Here is a 17,804-nt window from a genome sequence, read left to right as displayed (position 1 = left end):
GATGTGATAGCCGGACCAACAGCGAAGTACGTAAAGCGTAAAGCGTTGGGTGACGATCGCGGAGCTCGAGTATAAGTAACTCTAGAGCAAGCTAGTGATCGACCCCTGTCACGAGTTGGTGCGCCCATGTGCACGCGCGCCCGCCCGCTCATCCTCCTTTTGTTTTCCTCCCGGAATAGGGCATGCATCGGATGCAACCCTTCCTTAGCCTTGCAGGATCAGCGTTACTGTTTTCCGTTTCCGTGTCCATTGCTGCAGGGTTAACATCTAATCTAAGGAATGCAAGCGAGATACCTGCAACGGCAAGCCCGGCGGGGAGGCGCAGCCATCTCTTCAGGGATTGGAGTGGTGGTGCTTTGCGACGAAGCATTTGCGTAACTGTGTTGAGCATTGTGAAGGGGTACTCAGCACGGAGTAGCAGTCAAGAGTAAGCAGGGACACTATCTCACGCGATGAATTGCGCCCGGAGTACAAAATGAAGGAACGGAATTCTAACCAGGCATCAAGAATTACAAGACAAACAAAACATCTCGGTTTAACCGACATCGCAAAGGGTAGCAACGATCTATGACATCGCCACCATCGGTGGCGTTTGAGAAAGGATTTCTCACTGATGGAAGAAAGCAGAGCCTTTTATTGCAGAGGTTGCAGAAAACATCCTAATCTGAAGCACGAAACTATGCACCTGGCTGAATTGGCTATATGCTTTCCTTGCTTCCTCGCAACGACAGCTGCACACACGCACGCAGCAGCGCCTTGCTATCATTCCACTGGAGCATAGACAACACATGTTCTGCTAGGGGTATACACTAAGAACGAATGGGGCCGGTTGTCATGTGAGTCCTGCAACAAATGGGCAAAGCGGGAGCTTGCTCAGATCTGTCAGGACCATAATATAAGCAATCTCATCTGATGCAAAACTTACAGTAGTGAAGTGCTCAGCATTATGATGGATCCTGCCAAATCCACCAAAGAGTCCAGCGTCTGAGTCCAAGGCCACCTGGTAGAAAATAGCAGATGCTATCAGCACCCAAGTACTCATTACTCGACACATCCGGTTCATCTGTACAGCTGATCTGCTTGAAAACTGAGCAAATGGTTCCCAAGTAATTTTGCAGGTATTTCTCAAAATTAGATGTGTTCAAAAATGGGAGGCATCAAGAGAATGGGCATGCAACCACTCATACATAATAGGTAGTTGCCCCCCCCCCCCCCCCCCCCAAAAGCATACGAAAACACAGAAACATCAGTTCCAGCAGGGTAGAAAGGCGCTTGTATTTTGCTTCCTTTGCCTGCTTGTACAAAAACCAAGTTGGAAACCACAAAATACCCTACTTTTTTCAAGGAGATTAAATGAGAACATGAAGTGCGGACTACCAACAACTTCCTTACACCTTTTTTACGAATAACTTCCTTACTCATAACTCTGTCAAGCAAGAGATCAATAATGAAACTTGACATATTGGGGAGAGAAATAATATGTATGGCCAACTCATTCAGTGAAGAAAAGTTATAATTTGATTGAAGAAAAACTACACTTAGACCATGGGTAATACATGAGCTGCATACCTTGTACTTCCCAGGCTTTAAGCAACCAACACGGTAGTCAAAATAGCTGTTATTCCAGTGGAAGTTGAACACAAATACCAAATCCCCTTTTTCGAACACAATCACCTTGTCCTCCTCATGTTTCCGAGAAATATACTGGTGATCTGATGTCATGAACTGCAATTACATAGCCAATTTCATCAGAAAATATTCATTGCTGTTACAACATGTTGACTTAAGAGCAATAATCATGGAACTTGCTAAAATCTGCCTAGTTTACAAAAATTGGCACAAAAGGACGGTTAAAAGCAGGCACCAAGCAATAGAGTTAGTGATGCAACATGAAAGAAAACATAATACCCTTTTTCCAATTTTGGATAGAATTCGGTGCAAGGCAAATTAGCATTCCTGGGGTACTGCAAATCCTTTATTCCCATTCCAAAAATTGTACTGAAGAAAATCCATAGGAGGAACATTGTTTTTATGAGTTCGGGATAAAGTGTATCCAATAGCTAACTAAAGTTGTGTGCATGGTTATTGTCACCGTTGATTGTTTAGTTTCAACATTCTTTAGAAATCCAAAGTAGGTTCTAGATGTTAGTATTCGCTAAAAATCTACAGTAGGTTCTAGATGTATGATCTAATAAATAATTCCTTAGCTGCTTTTATTGGAACTGAATAACAATGCAGTGATAAAATGGGAGTGTTGTGGCACCCTACTGTCTTCTTTGCACTAAGCTTTACTATAGAGAAGGTAAGACTCGGAAAGACCCAGTACGGAGAAGAAATGCAGTACATACAACATATTCACTAATATTTTTTCACCAGTAGAATTTTAAATTTAACTTCGCTGGAGATCGATATTAATTTTTTTTCTCGAACCGGCAGGAGAGATGCCCATCATTATATTAAGAAAGAATAAAGAGTGAACCGTACAAAAGAAAAACCAAACAAAACATTGTTATTAATTAGGAACATGGAATACTGCTCCCCTCAAAAAATTAAAAAAAGAGGAAAGAAACTTGGAAGACTATGATATACCCTTTGTCATGCTGCACAAGCGTAATTGTTCTACTCACATTATATTTCAGGCAAGTGGTTTTGTTATTTTTTAAGCTTACTATAAAAAGAAAACATGTCAAGAGGATGAAGACATAAATAGGCGCCAAATGAGAAAGAGCATGTAAAAGGAGCATCTGGCTTGTTGCTGTGCAGTAAACATCAGATTTAGAGGAGGGGTCCTTGCACCATCATGCCAAACCTATAGCTGACTAGCCAAGTGAAATAGTAAAATGATTTTGAACAAAATGGCATTATAGAAAAAATGTATACCTAGTATAACACCGTTAGTATAAGCATACACATAGACTGAAATCTGCAGAACCAAAAAAAACTAAACAGTACATACTCCATATTTTTCCTCAAGATGCTGCATTGCCTGATCAAACTCTTGCATACCGCGATACCTAAGATACTCCGCATCGCCCTGACAATGTAAAATAACACAGAATTTCGTAATGATCAATTATAGATTAAGGGTAGAAAAAAAAAAGAAAAACAGTCTAATATTTCTAGTCCTGAAAAAGGTAATGTGAATAAAAACAAGTTGATGACCAAGATGAATTATAATAAGTGGTAGAAGAAAATCAGAATTGGATTTTACAGAGGTACAGGTTACTGCAGTAATCAACAATAAGCTAATAGCACAAAGAAGGTTTACCAGGTCAAATCGTCGACGGCATTTGTCATAACTATTGTTATTCCCCAGAATGAACTTACCGCTTGGAAGTCTTTGTGGACTTCTTGGAAAATCTATCCATTCTGCAAAATAAAAAGTAGATCAATGACCTAAAAACCAACTGCTTCCTGAGACATAACAAAACTATACATGGCAAGATAATTGTCAAATGAAGTGTTGTTATAAAAAATTGAAAGAAGGTGAAATGCAACAAAGTAGTCAAGATCTCACCAGGATGTCCAAACTCATTTCCCATAAAATTAAGATACGCCTCTCCTCCTAAACCCATTGTGATAAGTCTAATCATCTTATGCAATGCTATCCCACGATCAATGGTAGGTGTTGAAGGTCTGTCCAGAGCCATGAAATCATACATATCCTGCACAAGTAGAACAGATGAGGTTCTCGTGTCATTCCTTATTAAAATTCTGTAATATTATGTTTCAGCATGTATTTTTCAGAGAACAGTGGAAGGGAAAAACCAACTAAAATAAAATTTTTAAAAAGACAAAACCACAGTTTTCGCAGGGCTAGCCAAGAATAGAAATTCACTGAAACAGAAGTCTTACAAGCTATCATGCATGAGATTTCATAGATAAATGCAACTACAAGAAAAAAGCGGGTGAAAAGAAACCGAAATATTCTAACTTGGTGGTTTTTCAAAATATTTTTTTTGGTGGGAACAATAAATGCATTTAAAACTTGAGGAAAATAAAGAGAAATAAATATCATAGCAACAAACAAATATATGAAACAACATAAGTTATGCTATTAGCCATGTCCCAATTGATAAGCCTAGAAAATTGGTGAGTGCTTACCTTGTCCATCAACCAGAATGCAATAGTCTTGTCACCGACTAGTGCTTGGTCATGACTTTCAGCATAAGTAACACACTTCTCTAACCACCTTCTATTTGTTAGCGAGTGTACAATATCACTCATCTTCCAAGCCTGGTCACTCTCTCTGCGGGGGAAAAAGAGTTGAGATTCAGACACCATATATCGCAAAACAAAAATCCCAGAAGGAGCATTCAAGATCAAGCTTTCCAGTTTCAAAACAAAAGTTTAACATATTACACGAATGTGAGATTCAAAGTGCAGAAGCTTTTTTTTATAGACACGTAATAATGGAACACTGTTAACAATGTAATGTTAATTATGAGAGATAGAAATGCATATCCTCAAAATATATATATGCAGGTATGTGTACTATCCTACCCATCAAAAACTTCGAGATTTGTGCAACAAGATTACAATGAATAGAAGTTTGAATTTTGAAAGTTTGCATCAATCTCCAGGCACATTTGGTGCTGGTGATAGTGCGTGTACCCACATGTACATGTGCGAAAACCTAGAAGTTGGTAACTGCATATTGTTTTTCTAATTATGTAGAATAAACCACAAATGTGAAGACCATGAGCCTATTATGCTCAAATCCAATAAACTGACAAGAATAAATTCCTATGCACATGCATGTAGATATTCATATATGTACTTGTAGCGATGAAAAAAAAGGATTATTTGAACATGCGGTCCAATACAAGAAAATAGTTTATATTCAGCAGATAAATATATGTCAAACTGTCAAAAAAGTAATAATCAAACACGGCCATATGCAATACTTACTTGAGAAGTTCAATCCATTTGTCAGCCACAGCCATATGCATCCGATAGTCAAAACCTACCCCACCATCTTGAAGAGGAAGGGCAAATGTAGGCATTCCACTAACCTGAAGAAGTTATATGAATAACCAACAGAAAAGTTGGCAATTAAGTTAGATAAATTTAAGTTCCCTCTTTATGTTTGGAAGCTATTGATTTGGATCTCTTGACCTACTGTTTTTGAATTCTAGCACCCACAACCTGGTATATGTACTTAGTCAGGCATTCAGTAAATTGGGAGCTTCCCGGAAAAGAAAAGGTTATCAATATGAAACATGCGTCTATTTGAAAGGGATTAAGAACTCAAGACATCTTTCAAAAATAGGCAGTTTGCGTATGGTTAGTCTCAACTTTTCAAGAGCTATTATTAACTTGCTACATGCTAATTCCACAGTAGGCAATGCTTAAATGATCTCACATATCTATATTAAAGCTTGGTGCAAAAACAAGAACAAGATAACACCATACCATACCAAATATTTCGTAATCTAGAGTATAAACCTCACTCCTTGAGAATTCTCCAGCATAAATCCAAAATTTCTAGATTTCTCTCCTTTTTAGTGTAGCCTCAGCCATTAACTTTCTCCATATATTTCAAAACATAATTCTATATGTATCAACTATTTCTATATTACAGACCTGTTGCAAAGCATGGCTTTGTTCTATTATTTATGTAAAAACAGGAACTAATAAGCACACCTCAATAAATCATTAAACTAGCATCTGAAACTTTGAAGAAATGAAGAATAATGCTACGCAGCGACTTCATCTCAAAATCCAAGGCAAAATTTTCATCACTAATTGGATCATCTTGTCAAAATAAACAGAAAACTTAGACTATCAAAAACATTGCTATAAATATGTGTGTGAGAAATTACTACTGAATGACAGATGAAGTCAGCACTTACATCTTCACCAATGGTTACAGCCTCAGGATAAAGTCCATGAATTAGATCATTTACCAGCATCAAGTAAACCACTGCATCAACATCAGTGGCAAATCCAAAATACTCGTTGTAGTTCCCCGTAAATGCTACCTAAATAAACTGCAGTATTTTAGGGAAAGGAATAATTGGGTTGCAATAAATATGATTCTATCATAAGTAGCTACTTCTTAGGTGTAATCCTGTCAGAGTTAGCAAGGTAGTTAGAATAAACAAACAGATATCAAGCAACAAATTACTTGTAATCCATGGTGAGTGTACATCATGGAGGTCACACCATCAAACCGGAAACCGTCAAACTTATATTCCTCAAGCCACCATCTAGCATTGGAGAGAAGAAATCTTAAAACCTGCGTAGGGATAAAATGTTAGCAGACATGCAGGCAGATGACTAGGAGCCAACACGTAATAAATGGTAATGGCGTATTCTTGTTCCGTACTTCCCAGTTCCCGTAGTTGAACAGGCGAGAATCCCACATCCAATGATAGCCTCGTGTACCACTATGAAAGTAATGTGTATCCGTACCGTCAAAACCATTCAATCCATCGAGAGTATTACTTGATGCATGACTGCACGTTACAGAAAATCAAAGATAAAGCCATGAAACCAAAGGCTTCAGTAAATCAACAAGGGTATCTAATAGATTGGAATCAATCTCATTCCAAAATCCAAAGAGATTTGCACCAAGACCAACAAGTTTCAATATTGAAAATTTCTCTGTTCTTCCTTTGGTTTGTCGGACATGATGACATAACTTTCTATGTTTCTATATTTCTTAATGATTGACAAAATATTTTTCTAATTATGTCATCAGCTAGTTATTCTTCATCAAACATCACTGCTTCTGTCCACAAATAACTTCACATATTTCTATATTTTTTAATGACTGACAATATCTGACATGAAAAATATATTTACAACTGTTTGGAGGAACTAAATGATGTTTTATTCAATCAACAAGACTTAATTATGTAATTAATACATATGGTGGATGAATAACAATTAAGAATTATCAATTACCTGTGAACCACATCCATGAGCACAAGCAAGCCAAGCTCATGAGCTCTATCAATCAAGGACTTTAAATCTTCTGGGGTCCCAAAACGACTACTTGGTGCAAAAAAATTAGTAACATGGTACCTGCAATAAAAGTAACAAAATTCTCATCAATGCATTCTTGTTATTTGTGAAAAACGAAAAAGCATAATTTACAATTAAGCATTTGAGATGAATATTATCTCAATATTCATGCAACTGGATACTTGGAAAGGTAGCCAATATAAGTAATGATACTGATACATTTGAGTTGCCACATTACTAGTATCATATGGCTGACTACTATCCCTCTACACATCACTAGTCAATAAAGTTAGCTGAAAAATGAATGTAACCTGGTCGCTACATGTGCATTCAAATACATTTGATTATTGAAGACCAAACCAAATATTTACATTTCCATAATATCAAAATTGATTTGGCTAGTGATAACATACTAATTTGAATGAGATCACAGGAATAAATAGTTGAAGGCCAGAAAGAAGCAGCAGTTTCTCACATAAAAAAGAGGAAAGAAAGTAAGGAAGGAAGATGGAAGATGAGGTTTCCAGGCATACAACAGTTGCTAAAGCTGAAAGGTATAAACTATAGAGTCAAGAAAGATATACAGAAATTAATCCTAAGATTACCCAAAGCTTCCATAATACGAGTGCTCTTGGATTGCCATTATTTGCACTGCATTGTATCCAAGTCTTTTGATTCTTGGAAGCACCTCATCCCTAAAATTCACATATGTGTTGATCTTCGGTTCCTGATTACAAAAGATGCTAGTAAAATAACAACAGACCATACACAGAAAATGATCTTGAATTAGTGGAAGAATATCTATATACCAAACACATGGCAATAGGGCAAAATGCAGAGTGTACATATTTGTGCTACTGGCTAAATATATGCTGCCAGTAAAAACATGAAGTAAAATACAGCAATCATAGTAATTGCATAAAATATTAATTTAATTTGAAATATAAAAAGAAGGTAGCAACTAAAAATAGAAGCAAATATAAACACAATTATACATGACAAATATAAATATTAGTGTAACTGAACATTTTTCTCAAAAAGTTAATTAATGGTAAAAATTATAGAAACACATAGTAGCAGAAAATGTATCATTCAAAAGTATATGAATGTAAAATTTTGAATTAATAGACACAAGCTTTTGGCAAGAAAATCTAAAAGTTTTCCCGTCTGTCAAAACATCATACTCAAATCAAGATAATGCCATCAATCCATCATCAATTAACTAATTCTAGAATTCCTTGGAATTACATTTTACAGACTTTAATAACAAAGTACCTTAGCAAAAAGAAAAACGATAAGTTATCAGCTATTACTACAATTACACGAAGGAAGACAATTCTAAAAAGGCTAACTGTGCCAAATAGTCATTGAAACATGCAAGTAACTTAAACTGCATATAGCTAGCATCGTTGAGGAATAAAGGGAAAAGGTGCAATACCGGGCTACTCATTCCAACATGCGTTTCATATATCCTCAATGATTTTGGTCGTTTAGGTTGAGGATGCTTGAATACATACTTCTCCTGCATATGCATGTAAAACATTTTAATCAATGGCAACACAAAATAATGTTTTCAGTAAAAACTGCTGAAGTACAAAGTAGAAATAAAGAATGAATATTGAACATGAAAGTACAGAGATGGGGCAAAAGGACCTCTTCAGGAGGATCATAATAAATCCCATTGTATGGTATTTCTCCTGGGGCCTGCAGTGAGTATTTGATCCAGGCAGGAATTGAATCCTTTATCCCTGACGGAGTATCCATTCTGACCTATATATGATCAAAACATTCACTAAGTAATTTGGCAAGATGCTTACTAGCCCAAAACAGTGGCCAATAAGAACAAAAACTACCTTTACATGTGATCCATGAGGAATGGGTGATAAACCATCTGCATTGTTAGGCAAAAAAATCTCCCAAACACCAAACTCATTCTGGAAAAAAAAAACATTAGGTATGGGCATCAGTAACTCTTTGTCTACCATTTGGAGTTACACCTACTCCAGGCCCAAGCATTATTAAATACAAGTACTCAGTAACTCCTTTCATATGAACACAAATACACATGTAAAAGATATCTACTCAAGTGTGCAACAGTGATCTCAATAGGCACATTCATCTAGCAAGTTTGACTACATACAAGAGGAAGCATTTTGTATCCATGGATCTACTCTAGAGTGCATATGGAATCAACACCAAAGCTAAACCAAGTAATCCATGACGAAAAGATTTTTTGTGAAGCCACATGCATACTTTTCTCATATGGTTTGCATTTGGATCCCAGTTGTTGAAGTCGCCTACTAATGCTGCAGACTGCAATTGGAAGCAGAAGTCAGTTCGTAATAATACAAGTTGAGTATTCATAAGCTATTCATTTGGGAGATACAAAATTCATACAATTCAATATAATCATTAATAACTGAAAGATGGAACTAGTATGATATTAAAGGCTAACAAAAAGATTAGAAGGACATACATGTGCTCCAGGAGCCCATTCTCGATAAGTAATACCTTCAGCACTACGTGATAAGAAGGAACGCTAAGTTAGTTGTTTATAAATAGGAGAAAAGATACTCACCTCGCAGCAAAGAAATTTTACCTGCGATTAAACCCAAACTTGTCATAACTGCGGGAGAAGGCTTCCAAGCCTCCTTCATACTGGTCGATGTCTGAACGTATTCTCCTATATAGGCTGTATCTGTTTTTAATCCATTAAGGCATAGTGAGATCTCTAGTAGTGTTGGTATGTGCTATGAGGGTCACCCTTATAACAACAGTACGAAAGGGCAGGACCACCATAAAAAATTAGAACCCATTATAACATGTAATGTCACCAGTTCAGAGTCTACATGGCTACATATACATAGTCTACATTGCAGTTCTGACACCATCCCTATGATGCATTTGATTGGCCAACATTTCTGCAAACCATCCTGCCCTGAAAGGGGATGCATCTAGATATGTCCTGAAACGATTACACCTAATTATTGGTTCATGCTAGATGTCATACTGGCAATGCCATACTGGCAAAGTCATGAAGACCAACCACTGCATATGCAAGCTTCAAGAGCCTCATGACACTCAAAGCAGGAAGCAGCCTACATATACATAGTTTACATTTGTATGAAACACCCGAACATCTTAAAGTGCACGGTGGAAGCAAGACATACCGATACTCAAGATGGTACTTAAAGCCTTGCAGCATCGGGTCAATCTGGTATATTTTCTGTCCATCTGATGGTTGGGGGACATCTCGTGGTTTCTCCTCTGCAGCTGGTTCTATTGCCATTTTGTTCAAGGCTTCAACATCAGCCTCGTCAGCACCATGCCTTGCCTCTGAAGACTCGATCTTAACTTCAGCCCCAACCCCTGTTGTCAATGCCTCATCGGTGACTGGTACCTAGAGCAGAGCAGTGTCCAAGAGACGAAATGCTCAGAAGACGATCATCTGGACAACTCTAAGAATGGCAGCACACAGAATTGTAACAATCAGATAGCATGCAGAAAGAAGTAACAATCAGAAATGCATGCAGATGCAGTCGCGCACAAGAGGATGTTGCACATCGTATGGCGCTCATCAATTTTTTTTAGCACTACACATTTATTTCAAGTGAGCGATGCAGTGTGGTACGTGCCAGAATTCTCGGGGCGGGGAAAGGATCAGCGGATCACGCACCTCCAGTTCATCAGACTGGTACTGAACCGAGCCGGCGCTCTCTCCCTCGGGAATCATCACCTCCCCGGAAGCGGCCGCCGTGCGCAACCCCGAACCTCCGGCGCGGACAGCCCCTACAGGCACCACCACATCACTCACGTAAGATCGCAGGCACACTTGATCGTGACGAGAACCGCGGAATCAATCAGACAGGGAGCGATCGAGTAAGGAGGCGTCACGGATAATTACGAGGGAGGCAGGAGCCCTTGCGCCCGAAGACCAGAGACCGCGAGGGCAGCTCCGCCCCGCGCCTCCGCCCCCCGCCGCCGGTGGGTCGGGGAGCCCGCGCGGCCCCGCCGAGCGCCGCGCCGGAAACCGCGAATGCCAGCGCCACCGCCATCTCGCCGCCGCAGCCGTATCAGATCCAACCAGCCAACTGAGCTGACCCCGCCTCGCCGTCCCCTGCGCTTAAACCCTACGACCGCGAGAGAGCGAAATGGTGGTGCTAAATTTAGGAGGGCCGGAGGGGGCGCTATATATCGCGGAGGGATCAGGTGGGCGGAGCGAGCGAGCGAGCCTTCACGCGAGAGTGGCAGCGGGGGTGGTGCGGGGCGGACGGCTGCATGCGTGGTGCCGTGCGCCGGAGGAGGCCGTTGCGCGTCAGTCCAATGAGCGGCGTGGCGCTGGTGAGGGTCGCGCTGGTGCTTTCGCGGTGGCGGTCGCGCGTCGTTTCCTCGCGGAAAAGCGCCGGCAAAAAGTTAAATATTCCGTTTTGGTGGGGAGCGGAGCGGAGCGGACGGTCCGGCGCGGCCGCGCTTGGGGGGTGGGGCGAGCGAGTGGCGATCGGTGGGGGCCAGGCCCGGACAGGTGGAGCGCCGCGCGTGAGTCAGTCGCAGATGAGTTCGCGGGCGCAAAGCCAACGGCGGAGAGGCTTTTCCCGGGCCCTTTCTGTTCTTCCCTTTTGTACTCATTTAAACCTGTCACTGAAGAAAGCCAACAAAAGAGTTTTCTTCAAACACACGAACAAAAGAGTTGGCCTGGATCCTGTAAGCTTTTACATGATTTCTGTGTCAGCACTCAGCACAGCGCTGCATAACGTGACTATCCATCGACGAACAAGTCATGCTCTTCTCAAGCGGCTAACGATTTTCGGAAAAAGAAAACAGCATGGCAGTGTATCTAACAACGTATACTTGTTTTTATCTTTTTGTGGATTATTTTTATGCCACGGACCAAGTTTTCCCGGCACAATGCAGGAGTTAATTATTTCACCATCTCTTCACCGCCGGCTTGAGAAATCCGATAAATAAAGGGGTATTTTTATAGTTTTTTAGTTGTAAGTTTGTAATAACGGTTCGAAGTAGTTGTGTAGCGAAAATAATTTTAGTAGACTATGATTGTAATTTTAGTGATTAATGATAATATAACCATGGTGACTAATATATTTGTCAAAAATATATATTAGTATATCCCATAGATGTAACACATCAAAAAGTCACTATAGTCAGGATAAAGTTTGATTGAATTGAAGAAGTTTTAGGAGAATTGATCTCACCGGAAGGTCCGGTGTTTTGCACTCACCGGAGCATTATGCATAAAAGCTGATAGCCTCACCAGATAGTCCGGTGCTCTGTATATTGAACTCACCAAAGTATTTCTGATAAAGAGGGAGAAGATCGAGAACCTCACCAGATAGTCTGGTGATCTGCATAGAGTAACACCGAAGTATTTTTTTAGAGAAGAATGCAAGTGCAGAAGACTGAAAATTAATCTACCGGAAGGTTCGGTGCTTGGTTTATGCATACCGGGGTATGACACCGAAGCATTTTTTGCTGAGACCATAATTGCTGAAGAATAAAGATCAACTCACCAGAAAGTCCGGTGATCACAGAGATAGTTGCACCGGAGCGTTTCTAGGGGGAAAAAAGAGAATATTCAACTCATCGGATGATCCAGTGTGAATGGAATGAACACCGGATGAATACACCTGAGCATTTTACACAGAAATGTTACAAAGGCTCAGATGGCTCAAGACCAGAAGGTCTGGTGATGCATTTGAAGGCACACCGAAGTGTACAGTGTTCACAAAGGTATTGAGTGGAGTTTCAACGACTAGTTTCTGAGTTTGTATTCACTGAATGATCCGGTGTTAGTATTACTGTTCTCATCAGATCATCCGGTGTTAACAGCTTTTCTGAGCTATTGGGAAAATAGCTAGTTGACAGGTTTGAGGTTGTAAATACTCCTCCACTCAGTCATTTGAAGGTGTGACATACTGCTAGAGTCTAGAAGAAACTCATATACACTCGAAAAGATATCCAAGCCACAAAAGTGCTTAAAGTGATCATCCAAGGCGATTAAGCACAAAATTAGAGAGTGTTTAATGCTTATAGACCTGTAGTGAGTTGTAGCTAGGTGCTTGTAGGATCAAGGAGGCCGACTAGAGGGGAGGTGAATATGTGGTTCTAAAAACTATTTATTAATTTAACCGATAAAGATGGGGAATTAAAATGATCGGTTATACCACATATCAAACCCCCAAACTCTATGTCTCAACAAAGTGATCAATTCTATGTCTATGTCAAGGTTTGCAACCTAGGGTGCTGGTAAGCAATTATGATTTTAGAAATATAAATCACACAAGGTAAATTGCATGAAAGTAAATATCATAACATAGAAGTAAATAGCACGAGAGAAGACAACCAAAGTTTATCACGTGGTATCGGTGATTTGCCGATCACCCCTAATCCACGTTGAGATGGGTTCAAGCCTTTAGCCACTTCTCCATCAAGCATGCAATTCTCACCACGAGGAGAGGCTCTCCACGAGCAAATTAATCTTGAGCCAATTAATCCAATGAACCACTAACTATCTCGATTCCACTAGAGTTGCACTTTACCTCTCTGGCAAGGCGTGTACAAAGCCTCTCACAATCACCACAGTGGCTCCTTCACAAGCTTCTTTGAATGGCTCAACGGCGCAACCACCTCCAAGCCATCTAGAAGGCGGCAACCTCCAAGAGTAACAAGTCAAGACGAACTCGACTCTCACCAAGTGTCTAAAACTCAATCTCTAATGCAAACGCACTTGACTCTTGCCTCACAACCCTCTCTTTGTGCAACACATGCACAAATGTCTGGGGAGGACTTTACTTAGCTTAAGGATGCTCAATGGGGGCAGCAGCTCTCTCTCAAGCCGCTGGACACGGGGTATTTATAGGTCACAACTCGAAATATAGCCGTTGCAAAGTCTGACTTCTCTACGCATCTAGCGGTCAGACCGCAGTTCACATGGCGGACGGACCACCATTGGACCAACGACTCTAAAACTACCTTTTACAATATTTTCACCTTTCTGGCGGTTAGACCGACCCACTTGGCGGTCAGACCGCCACCTTAGTTGTCGAACCATCATTCTCTCCAAGAAAATGGAGGTTCTTTGCAAGCTTCGGCAGTCAGACCGTCCTCCTTGGCGGTCAGACCGTCACCCGATCCAGAGAAATGAGAGTTCTCTGTTAGTTCCAAGAGTCAGACCGCCCATCTTGCCGGTCAGACCGCCCATCTTGGCAGTTAGACCGCCACCCTGGCGGTCGGACCGCCACTCATAGAACAGCACTACCGACACTCAGAGAAACGATGATAACTTTTGAACCCGATATCCGATTTAGGTGATCTTGGACTCTACGAAAAGCTTATTCAGATGGCTACACATCCTAACTGATTGTTTGACCTCAAACCCATTAGATCAAACCTAAAACATAGTCCAAAGATCCACCATAATGAAAACTACATGAATCTTAAACTTTTGCAAAACAAATTTGCAACCTAAATGTTCTATGCGACCAAGGGTTAATGCATTCACAATGTCAACTTGCAAACCACCTTTGCAAACTTATTGACATGCCGTACGGAGTAGGAACATGAACTTGAGCTATTTGCAAAACCTATTTACAAACTATAGCAGCCTACCAAAGAGAGTATGCATATGCAATATTGAGCTTATCAACACATGGTAAAACTCAAGCAATCGTCAAGACCTCTCTTAATAATACGGTATTTATCCTATCAATCCGGTCATTTCTCTTCTCTAATCACCATTAACTAGCAAAAGAATATACCCTACATTTTATACCTTTACCTTGAGCTAGCCATCCCGTTAGATTTGATGAACACATCATCCGAGTCCCGATGTTTCTTCTAGACTTGTCATCAACTCTTTACTTGAGCTCGATGACAATGTTTATCCTCACTTCCTATCTCAATCCTCTCTTGAATTACATGTAAGCTAACTGTGGTAATTTCAACTTATAAGTTGTTGAATTTGTGATTACTTGGGTATGCTCCTGTAGTTGTATATGTTTTGGTGTAGAATAGTTTTGATGCATTCAAATTTCAGCAAGTTTGCCCAGTGGTAACGGCTATCACCTAAGAGCTACTTCCATGCACAAAAAATGCTGTCAGAAAATTATGTTACACTTATTTCTTTGTAAAAGCAAATACACAGTGGCATGTATGAGTTGTTATTACTGCTTTTATTTATCTACGAAAATTGGCTTCCTATAACAGTTCTTAAAAAGTTTATCGTCTGTAGATACTAACTGTCACTGTAGAAGAATTTATAATTGGTTGCACGGTCTAAGATATGGCAAGTTTATCTGATACCTTGAATTGAGCTGTAGAGCTGGGAGAAGACAATGGACTGCCATAATCCTGGCCAAGGCTTAATGCTTGCCAACTTCAAAGTCTGGACTATTCCCCTTGATGGCGATGTGGATGCAACTGAGGAGGTCTTGGATCCTGATTTTGGGGAGGCTGCAATTGGCCGTGTGGCACCTGTTGATTCAGGTACCGTTGACACTGGGATTAATTATTTATGTCGTTGGCTACTCTGCATGTCCTAATCATTAATTAGGTACATGATCACAATGGGCTTCAGGTCTCTGGTGGATCATATTGCTTAGGGCATATGGAATCTGTTCCGGCGATTTGTCAGTACAGGAGATAATTGATGTCCAGACTGGAATGAAAATGATTTTGAAGCTTTGTTTAGCTGATGGTTTTGACATGTTCCCTACACTACTTGTAACTGATGGTTCATGCATGATTGATTGTTGAATGGGAATCCCTGGACATCGACTTGAGATTCAGGTTTTCTTTTTACTATGCCTAGTTATTTTTCGTGTTTCATTTGGGCGTTTGTTTACAAGTTATTGTTTGCCCCATTGTTTCTGAGGTAGCTTTTAAAACTAGATCAAGATTCATCTACCAGTAAATTTTCCAGCATCCCAGTATCTTTAATGTCGACTCGTTGAAGCAGAATAAATCATACCTATATGAATGGATTCCAACAGTTTGTTTTTTTATTCCAATCTTCTAGTATCTTGAATTAGCACAACATATCTTGTGAGTCTGTAGGAGTCGTGTCCTATTCCTGCTGCACTGCTAGGGACCAATTACATATATGTTACTTAGGTTATCAGTAATTTGTGCTAATCTTTTTGTAGGGCTGATTATGAAGTTTTTCCACCAGAAAATTGACACCATTTGCGGTTCTCATAGCCTAAATGAACACATTTTCTGTTCATCTGTGTTCTAATGCCGTTGCGATAAAGCTTAGATGCTATTGGGTTTTCTATTAAGAGATTAGGACCAACTTCAAGTTGGAAAATGGCTGGAAGCTATGAGATATGAAGATTGATAGACATTGATAGGTGGGCTGATTGAATAATCAGCATCAGTAGTAGTAGGGATGGTAAAATCATCAACAGCATGATTAATGCAGGAAGACTATGACCCTGGAAATAACATAGGTGATCTGGATGGTGATGACATAATCATTCCTTTACAGATAATTATATCACAAACAGATAAAGTTTATAACAACTGCAATCGAGATAGTATTGTAGAAATCAGCTTTCTGATCTCGCAAATATAATTAATGTGGAGTGCCCTTAAAGGAAACACAAGTCAAGCCTCAACGGCATTCATATGCAGACACGACATTACAAGGGTACTGACCATAAAACAATCAATCCCCAAGCTCTGCTATCATCTTATGAAATTATTTGATCTGGACATTCCTTTAAAATGAAGACAAATGGAGTATGAAACTTCTCTTTGTTTGTGATAAACATCAGCTCACACACATTGTTTTCTGTATAGGCACTGTTCTATTCAGCTCTCTTGTGTGCACGTGAGATGTTGACTCAAGAAGATGGATCAGCTGACTTAATCCGTGCCCTAAATAACAGGCTTATCACACTGTCCTTTCATATCAGGGAGTACTATTGGGTTGACATGCAAAAATTGAATGAGATATATTGCTATAAAACCTGATGCTGCTAGGATACTGTGGATGATGAGGATGCAGAAATTCTTGATGCTTTGAGCACGAACAGGAAGCGGGGCAGGAAAGTGTTGAAGAAAACATACATTGTGTGAATTCTCACAGCAAGTCCCATCAAATGACCCAATTTAGCAATTAAGTTATAGGAGTGTCTTTCCTGTATATACAAATGGTTGTGTTTTTGATGGAGAGGGGTGCCTGACGTTGGATGTTGTTATTGTGGACGCATCTGGCTTTGCAAGAAAGCGCTTGCTTGAGCATTCCTCAATTGTACACCTCTCAACACTTTTTGTACACTGGACCTGCCTCGTGTAGTTTACATATATGCTCCATTTGACGTGACAAGCTTTGTGTCAAAAGTCTAATGCCATACCATCGTCACGGTTATCACCAGAATTTGAAAGTTAATATTTACTAGGTGATAGCGATGGAGTTTTGGTTGGTGAAATTGTTACCTCCCTGTTGTTTTGCAGGTATTAACGGCATAAATTATCACTGGGCTGCAGATATCACTGTTATGAAGGGTCCATTCCATTATGTTAGTTTGTCTGTACCTCTCTCACAAAACCGATGCGAAAGATGGAGAAAACTGTCCAAAAAACTCAAAATAGAGCAAAATAAATTCATGACAAACTTATGTTCTTATTTCTACCGATCCATAACATCAAAAGCCGTATCATACATCACCAACACAATATATCATGCATATCGCCGGACAGAATTATAAAGAGCAGCCGCCGAAGACTCCATTGTACAGTGTCTCGTGTGATTCTGTCAAGATGTGTATGTTAGAGATAAGATATTGAATCTATCTGTAACAGAATCGGATGTG

The 17,804-nt window shown here is 39.9% G+C and overlaps 1 protein-coding gene and 1 pseudogene across 1 annotated transcript; one reads left to right on the top strand and one right to left on the bottom strand.

The window, feature by feature from the left end:
* Positions 1-428: 428 nt before the first annotated feature.
* On the bottom strand, positions 429-11,354 carry LOC133922051 (1,4-alpha-glucan-branching enzyme 2, chloroplastic/amyloplastic-like). The gene is made up of 22 exons (XM_062367209.1): positions 10,877-11,354; positions 10,649-10,761; positions 10,143-10,372; positions 9,572-9,670; positions 9,449-9,491; positions 9,226-9,285; positions 8,826-8,906; positions 8,626-8,742; positions 8,411-8,494; positions 7,578-7,699; positions 6,913-7,032; positions 6,332-6,461; positions 6,131-6,241; positions 5,856-5,984; positions 4,912-5,015; positions 4,105-4,249; positions 3,518-3,665; positions 3,269-3,369; positions 2,957-3,034; positions 1,570-1,725; positions 926-1,000; positions 429-843 (listed from the first exon to the last, which is right to left on the bottom strand). The coding sequence occupies exons 1-22, from the start codon at positions 11,025-11,027 to the stop codon at positions 763-765; spliced, it is 2,478 nt and encodes an 825-aa protein (XP_062223193.1). The 5' UTR covers positions 11,028-11,354; the 3' UTR covers positions 429-762.
* Positions 11,251-16,962, top strand: LOC133923048 (neutral/alkaline invertase 3, chloroplastic-like; annotated as a pseudogene).
* The last annotated feature ends 842 nt before the right edge of the window (positions 16,963-17,804 follow it).

This window comes from Phragmites australis, chromosome 6 (genome assembly GCF_958298935.1).
Source record: "Phragmites australis chromosome 6, lpPhrAust1.1, whole genome shotgun sequence".
NCBI lineage: Eukaryota > Viridiplantae > Streptophyta > Magnoliopsida > Poales > Poaceae > Phragmites > Phragmites australis.
This window is presented reverse-complemented; position numbering and strand designations above follow the sequence as displayed.

Coding starts and splice junctions, on each gene's coding strand:
- LOC133922051 (XM_062367209.1), bottom strand. CDS start 11,027: ATGGCGGTGGCGCTGGCATTCGCGGTTTCCGGCGCGGCGCTCGGCGGG. Junction 9,671..10,142: donor AAGTACCATCTTGAGTATCG/GTATGTCTTGCT, acceptor GATTAAAAACAG/ATACAGCCTATATAGGAGAA. Junction 5,016..5,855: donor CTGTAACCATTGGTGAAGAT/GTAAGTGCTGAC, acceptor TAACTTCTTCAG/GTTAGTGGAATGCCTACATT.